The following is a 7,419-nucleotide window of genomic DNA, read 5'->3' as shown; positions in this document are numbered from 1 at the left end:
TTCCTTAAGGTTATTTTCAGGCCTTGGATTTGCATACCCTTCATTGATGATACTAGACTGGTCCACCTGCCTGCACTAGACAATCTGGCAATTGGGCATTTATTTAGGTATCTAATTAAGTTGATGTTTATTGGACTCCAATGAGTTGAATCAGTCCAATCAGTTGTCTGTGATTGCAACTCTATAATTGGACTCACCTGAGTATAATCAGTTCAATCAGCGGTCTGATTGTAACTCTATAATTGAACTCACCTGAGTATAATCCGTTTTTACCGTAATTTATTTAATGGTACGTTTTGGCAACCACTGCTGCCATAATTTTACCGTAAAATGTAAAAAATAATAATACCGTTATTTATTTAACGGTAGGCTTTGGCAACCACTGCTGCCATAATTTTACCGTAAAATGTAAAAAGGAAATATACCGTTATTTGTTTAAAGGTAGACTTTGGCAACCACTGCTGCCAGCAATCTACCGTAAGAACAACAGTTCTTTTTTTACTGTGTATCTGCATTTAATATGTAGCACATTTAAATGGTGCGTAACTACTGCCCACCATATTATAACTGCACATATTCTGCTTGCCCTATACAGCCTAAATGGATTTAATATGTACGTAGCTGGCTACTGCATTTAAACTGTGTACTGTATGCCTACCTATTGTAGCCTACTGCTGCGATCTGCATGTTAAACTGCATTTTCTTACTCTGCATTTATATGGGCCTATGTGCAGCGACAGTTGAACCTAATCTAATCTAATTTAGATTAATCTAATCTAATCTAATATATTTCAATCAAATGCAGTGGGGGGTGGACAGTGAGTGAGAACGAGAGAGAGAGAGAGAGAGAGAGAGAGAGAGAGAGAGAGAGAGAGAGAGAGAGAGAGAGAGACACTAAAGTGAGTTCTATTATCATTATTACTATCACTATGTATTGTTGTTTTAAATTGATATATTATCATTATTATTAGTAGTAGTAGTAGTATTAGTAGTAGTTGTAGTAGTAGGCCTAGTAGTAGTAGTAGTAGTAGTAGTAGTAGTCTAGAGTAGAGTAGAGTAGAGTAGAGTAGAGAAACTTTATTGATCCCCAGGGGGAAATTCAGCTGTCAAGTACATAAATAAACACACAGACACACAGACACAGACACAGACACAGACACAGACACACACACACACACACACACACACACACACACACACACACACACACACACACACACACACACACACACACACACGCGCGCGCGCCAAGAGGTTTCCCGATCTGGGCCAGCTATGGCATCTCAGGCAGTCCAATCCCCAATAATGATGTCCTTCTTAGTGTCCTTCTGTATACTGTTAAACGGTTGAATGTCCCATGGGACAAAGGACCTCCTTAGCCTGTCTGTCCTGCAAGTGAGAGCACGGAGTCTGTGGCTGAACAGACTCAGCTGGTTACTGAAGGTGGTGTGAAGGGGCTAAAGCTGATGATCCATAATACAGTCCAGTCTGTTCAGGGCTCTGCTCTCAGCTGTTGAGGTGAGAGTCTCCAGCTCCATGCCCACCACTGACCCTGCCTTCCTCACCAGTCTGTCAAGGCGTCCCGCATCTCTCTTCCTAATGCTTCCACCCCAGCAAGTCACAGCATAGAAGAGCACGCTGGACATGACAGACTGGTAGAACGTAAGCAGAAGTTGGCTGGAGACATTAAAGGACCTCGGCCTTCTGAGGAAATAGAGCCTGCTTTGGCCTTTCCTGTAGTGCATCTGAACTTGTGGACCAGTTCAGTTTATTGTCGAGGTGCACTCCTAAGTACTTGTAAGTACAGACAGTCTCCACATTCTCTCCCCCAATAGAAACAGGCACCAAGGGCGGGGTGGAGCGCCTGAAATCAATTACCATTTCCTTGGTTTTGGTGGTGTTCAGGTGCAGCTGATTGTTTTGGCACCATCCTACAAAGTCGTCCACCAGTCCCCTATACTCCTCTTCCTGGCCGTCTCTTATACACCCCACAATTGAGAACTTCTGCATGTGGCATGTCCCAGAATTATAGCTGAAGTCAGTTGTATACAGGGTGAACAGGACCGGGGATAGCACCGTTCCTTGTGGCGCTCCTGTGCTGATAATCACTCTCTCAGATTTAATCACCCACCCATTTAGTCACCTATCCTTACAAACTGGGGCCGCTATGTGAGGTAGTGATCCAGGTTAACAGGCCAGGCTGCACTCCAATCTGCACCAATTTATCTCTCAGCAGCAGTGGTTGTATGGTGTTAAATGCGCTGGAGAAGTAAAAAAAAACATGATTCTCACAGCACAGCCACCCTTATTCAAGTGAGCGTTTACCCTGTGAAGAAGATACAGGATAGCATCCTCCACTCCCACGTTCTCTTGGTAGGCGAACTGCAGAGGATCCAGTGCGTGGCGTACCTGGGGTTTGGGCAAGTTGTTTCAAGTCGCAGAAGTGAGTAGCAGGGAAGGGGGATAGAGGTAGTGGGGATTTGTGAGCCTGCTGTGTCCATTGGTGGAGGTACTGCTGGAGTGTTGATGATGGTGGGAGTGATGACCATAGGCAGAGTAGGAGGGTGTGGGGTTGAAGTGTCCCTGTTCGTGAAGCAGGGTGAAGTAGTAACGGGAGTGAGGGGTTGTGAGTGGGGGAGATGGGAGCCTGCTGAAGAGTGGTTGTCAAGTGTGGGCTGGGGGGGTGTAGGGGCTATAGAGGTGAGAAGGGAAATGCTTCCCTCTGTGTCAGAGTTTCCAAACCGGTTGTAAAAATGGTTTAAATCATTGCACATCGACAGATCGCCTTCTGCTATACCTCTCTTCTTTCCACACCCATTGATTTTTTTTGTCTATAGTAGTAGGCCTTGCAGCAGCAGCAGTGTAGTTGTAGCAGAAGTAGGCCTAGTTGTTTTTTGTTGTTGTTGTTGTTGTTGTTGTTGTTGTTGTTGTTGTTGTTGTTGTGGTAGGCCTAATAGTTGCAGCAGCAACATAGCCTTGATTAAAACAAAAAACACAAAAAAAAGAGAAGAAAAACCATATCACCTATTTCTTTTCCGAGATTTCCAGTTCATGTTCAACGGGATTGAATGTGGGATATGCGTGTCCCCAGGGAGAGCTCACAGATTACATTCACTGCATTATTAACCGGCCATTACATACAGTATAGTGCCAGGCTACTCTAGCTAACTCTCTCTCCACTCGGAGCGAGGAGGTCTCCATTTGCTTTCATGAAAAATGAATGGAGTGTACGTTAGTAAGAAACGCTCTCGTGGCTCTCTGAGTGTTATCTTGCATGTTAGACGACAAGGCTGCATCTGGTACGCTCCGCTGTGAGACACAATCTGGTACAACAGGCAATTTTCCTTGTAACTGTTCGCTTTAATCGTCACTGTTAGCAGAGTTTTTTTTAAAAATAAAGAAAGAAAGTGTGAGATGACAGAGTTATGCCAAAAAAGCACACGTAGCTTAGCCTATATCATGCGGCAGCCAGCTAAAGTAGGCTAGGCCTAATAGGCCAGCATGCCTGGCAGAGGATGATGTTTGGGAGTTTTAAAATGTAGGAATCTGCAGGTTCTGTGAAAATGAAACTGATAATGGAACGTTTTGAAAGGATAATGAAGCAGACAGTAAAAATGTCATTCTATAAATCACAAGGCCAATATATAGGCCTAGTTCTAAGTTAGTGTCAATAGATCCGTTTAAATCAGAGTATATTTTATAATCCATCACCTAATTCTAATCCTAATTAGGCAGCACCATCAGGGCCGGATTAATGCACAGGCTAGATATGGCTGCAGCCCAGGGGCCCCCACCTGCCAAATATGCCAAAAGTGAAAAATTGCAGAATTTTGACAAGATGCAATATTGAAAATTTCATCCGTTGTGTTGAGTACAGTTGGTAGGCATGTTGTCTTAAATTCCTAGCTTGTAATCATGACACTGTGTATGTGCATTTGTTACGAAATTTGCCTTTTGGGGGGCCCCACAGTAACCTGTAGCCTAGGGGCCCCAGGCCATCCTAATCCAGCCCTGAGCGCCATTACCTTCTTATCAAGACTGTGTGTTGTTAATTAGCACACAAGATAGGCCTCAAGCCTTAAAAGTGTCATTCTGTAGGCTTAGTTACTGGCATGCCTGTAACATGCCTGTAAGTAGCCTACTGTATGTACACTGATAAATCCTACTTAGTCCATGGGATACCGCCTTCAATGTGGCCACGGACACTGCGATGTAAAAGCTGCGAGGCAGTAATCCGTTTAATTCTATGCCGCCCTCGGGACAGGTGTTTGGGATTTGCTTGCAAGATGTCTGGCGGTGACTGACTTTGGTGAGAATGAGTGGTGACTGAAAAAAAAATGTTGGAAACAGTTCAGCATCAGTGTGGAACCGTGGCGCGAGATGCGGTCGTTCTTGCCAGAACATATTGAAAGTGTGTCCCACTCACGAGAACTCGGTGGACTCATGACAGGTGACTCACGAGCCTCTTACAACAGATTGTTCGCCCATGTGTTACCACTTGTGGTAGAATTACCCAGAGCATTCGTGATAGGCACGCAACAGCACATCCTTTGCGCATCAACTACCATCAAGGATGTCAGTACCATGGACAGTTCTGCCATGTATGGTCAGCCTCCGTGCCACGGAGTCCGTGGTACCACCTTAAGGTTCGAACTTCTATGTTCAATAAAGCCCATCAATCCTCCTCTGTCGCCTACTTACTGCATTACCACAGTTATTTCGGGGGTAGTGATTGCACATTAATTGTATGTTAATACACACGGTCAATTATCAACAAATAAACAATATTTGCTTTGATTGAATTATTCTGAGATATAGGCTTTTTGGCGCTGGTATATGAAAGATCCGTGCCTTCATTGGCGTGGATGCATTTTGGCATTGGGACATAGTTCTCTCATTGACAACATGGCAGGACGTAACGCAACAGCTCTTTTGACCACGCTGCTTTTCACCAGTCTTGTTACTTGCTTTCAGACCACCGTGTTTTACATTCATTCGGCACCTGATCCCCAGCATAGTCAATAGAGCAGAACGATTGGGCAGACCGACCGATGTGCATAATGTGTGTACCTGTGCAAGGAAAGAGTTAAAAAAGCCACACAGCGCTCTTCTTTTGGCATTACATCATCGCACTAGCCCCTTGGCTGGGGGTCTGAGGATGGAACACTAGGTGGCAATAACGGGGAGCAACGGATTACGTCCTCCTCCTTGTGGGACACTAGTGCAGGGACGGAGAGCTCTCCTCGTGCCATTTTCTCACGGTGCAGCTCAGGGAAAGCCGCAACTTATACGCTGTGAGCGACGGGGGTGCAGCTCGTTTTACACGCAGCAAGATGCGCAGGTAAACGGCGACAGAACATCTGGGCTACTTTCATAGTCGATGCTTTGTTTCCTCTGGAACCCGAGGGGAGTTAGACTGACACGGACGTGCCAGGTGCGTGCATAGTGCTCCGTAGCCAATTTGCCGAGTCGGAGGAGGAGGAGGAGGATGAGGAGGATGCGGGCAGTCTGCGTTACCGAGACACATGTAGGGGAGCCGGTGGTCCCCATCGCGCCGCCTCCATCCCACTACTAGATGGCTACCTCATTTTGGGGGGTGCACTCGGAAAACAGGTGTCAGGGAAGTGACGTCACGGTCCCCGGAAGCCGGAGGTGGTGGTGGTGGTGGTGGTGGGTGCCTCAGAGAGCAAGATGGCAGCGAAGTCTGATGGTCGGGGGGTCGTCAGCGGTTTCGCCCAGCTGCACAACCTGGACGAGGCGGCGGGCGCCGGCGAGGAAGACCCGAGGGAGGGCAGCTCCTTCCACATCTGCCACTGCTGCAACACCTCGTCGTGCTATTGGGGCTGTCGGAGCGCCTGCCTGCATTACCTCCTGGGCAAGGGGAGAGACGCCAGGCTGCCACCCCATGAGGAGCGTCTGTGGCTGGACTGCCTGTGGATCGTCTTGGCCCTGCTGGTCTTCTTCTGGGACGTGGGCACAGACTTGTGGCTGGCCGTCGACTACTACGCCAAGGAGGACTACCTCTGGTCCGGCCTGACACTGTTCTTTGTGCTGGTGCCTTCGGTGCTCGTCCAGATGCTGAGCTTCAGGTGGTTCGTGCAGGATTACACCGGGGGAGGACTGAGCACCGTGGAGGGGCTGAGTAGCCGCGGGGCAGCGGCGGGTCTCAACTCTATGGGGATCCCGGAGCAGAACAAGTGCTGCTACGTCCAGGTCTGGGTCTGGCAGACTGTCGTCCATATTCTTCAAATGGGACAGGTCTGGAGGTAAGCACTGTGCAGTGTCTGTGCACACTTTCCCTCACCCTTCCCTTTCTGCACCAACGATTCTCTTATTCTCCCTCCCTCAACTGATAACTGGTAGCCCCAGTCACGTCATGCTGGTGTCTTGTACGTCTGTGGTGATATGTTTGCGTGTTCACGGTCGTGTGCCACAGCTGTTTAACACCATGGTATAGACATTTGATTTTGGTGATTGGAGTTAGTTGTTTATTCCATTCAGAATCTTTTAGTGGCACAGCCACTAGCCAGCCTAACATTGACTCGAGTGATAGGTAACAAAACGTGCACGTGTGTAAATTGCAGTTTCTGGAAATGGTAACAGGAGTGAGCGAGAGGGAATGGGTGATCAAGAGGGGGAGAATGCGCTGAAATAGAACCTGATAAGGAAAGCCAGAGGTTGAGGGGAGGGTCTAGCTTTGAGAGTAGTGCAACTGAGGATTCACAGCCTCAGCTAACCTTCTCTCCCTCCCCCCCCCTCTCGAAAATACTCCAGTCTGTGACCAGCAGCGTCCAGACAGACATCTAAGTGCATTGAGACCTCGTCTCAACAGAGCGACCCCCCCCCCCCCCTCCTCTCCCAATCCCTCCTACACCGTACACACGCTATATTACTGATAGAGATACACGTTGCCCTGGAACATGAACACATGTTGGGATGCACATGCACACGCATGCTCGCGTGTGCACGCTTGGTGTTTAACGCCTGATGTGGATCATGGTGGTGCTGATGGTACAATGTGATCGAATGTTATTTACGGTATACCGCATAAGGGACTAGGAGTCGTCCGCGCTTGGACGGTGATCCGTGTCATGTTTGTCGTTCAGTCAGATTTTTAAACGTCTTCGCCTTGACTGCAAGCCGACCGTCTTAACCCCAACTCCCCCCCCCGTCGAAATGCCGCACAGCCAAATGTTCAAATGTCGCACTGTCTAATTTGACCCTGTCGCATCACTGGCTCCAGACTACATTGCCAACTAAGATGCATGCTCTCCTCATTGAGACGCAGTGTCGGTGCTCGTCAGACTGTTTTGTGGAAATGCTTTTCGTGTTTCGTGTTTTGTATGCGTAAAGGCGCAAACTATGATCTATTGTTGATGACTTGGATTTGTGAGTGAGTGCTGTGGTGTGTAATGATGT

General features: G+C 47.7%; 1 protein-coding gene across 1 annotated transcript in view; it reads left to right on the top strand.

The window, feature by feature from the left end:
• Positions 1-5,691: 5,691 nt before the first annotated feature.
• Positions 5,692-7,419, top strand: part of xkr6b (XK, Kell blood group complex subunit-related family, member 6b) — a 69,596-nt gene continuing 67,868 nt past the window's right edge. The window contains exon 1 of the mRNA XM_063222356.1: positions 5,692-6,266. Coding sequence (XP_063078426.1) covers positions 5,692-6,266 — 575 coding nt within the window. The remainder of the gene's footprint in view (positions 6,267-7,419) is intronic.

Source organism: Engraulis encrasicolus, chromosome 18, assembly GCF_034702125.1.
Source record: "Engraulis encrasicolus isolate BLACKSEA-1 chromosome 18, IST_EnEncr_1.0, whole genome shotgun sequence".
NCBI lineage: Eukaryota > Metazoa > Chordata > Actinopteri > Clupeiformes > Engraulidae > Engraulis > Engraulis encrasicolus.
The sequence above is the reverse complement of the archived record's forward strand: the minus strand, read 5'-3'. Positions and strand labels throughout refer to the sequence as shown.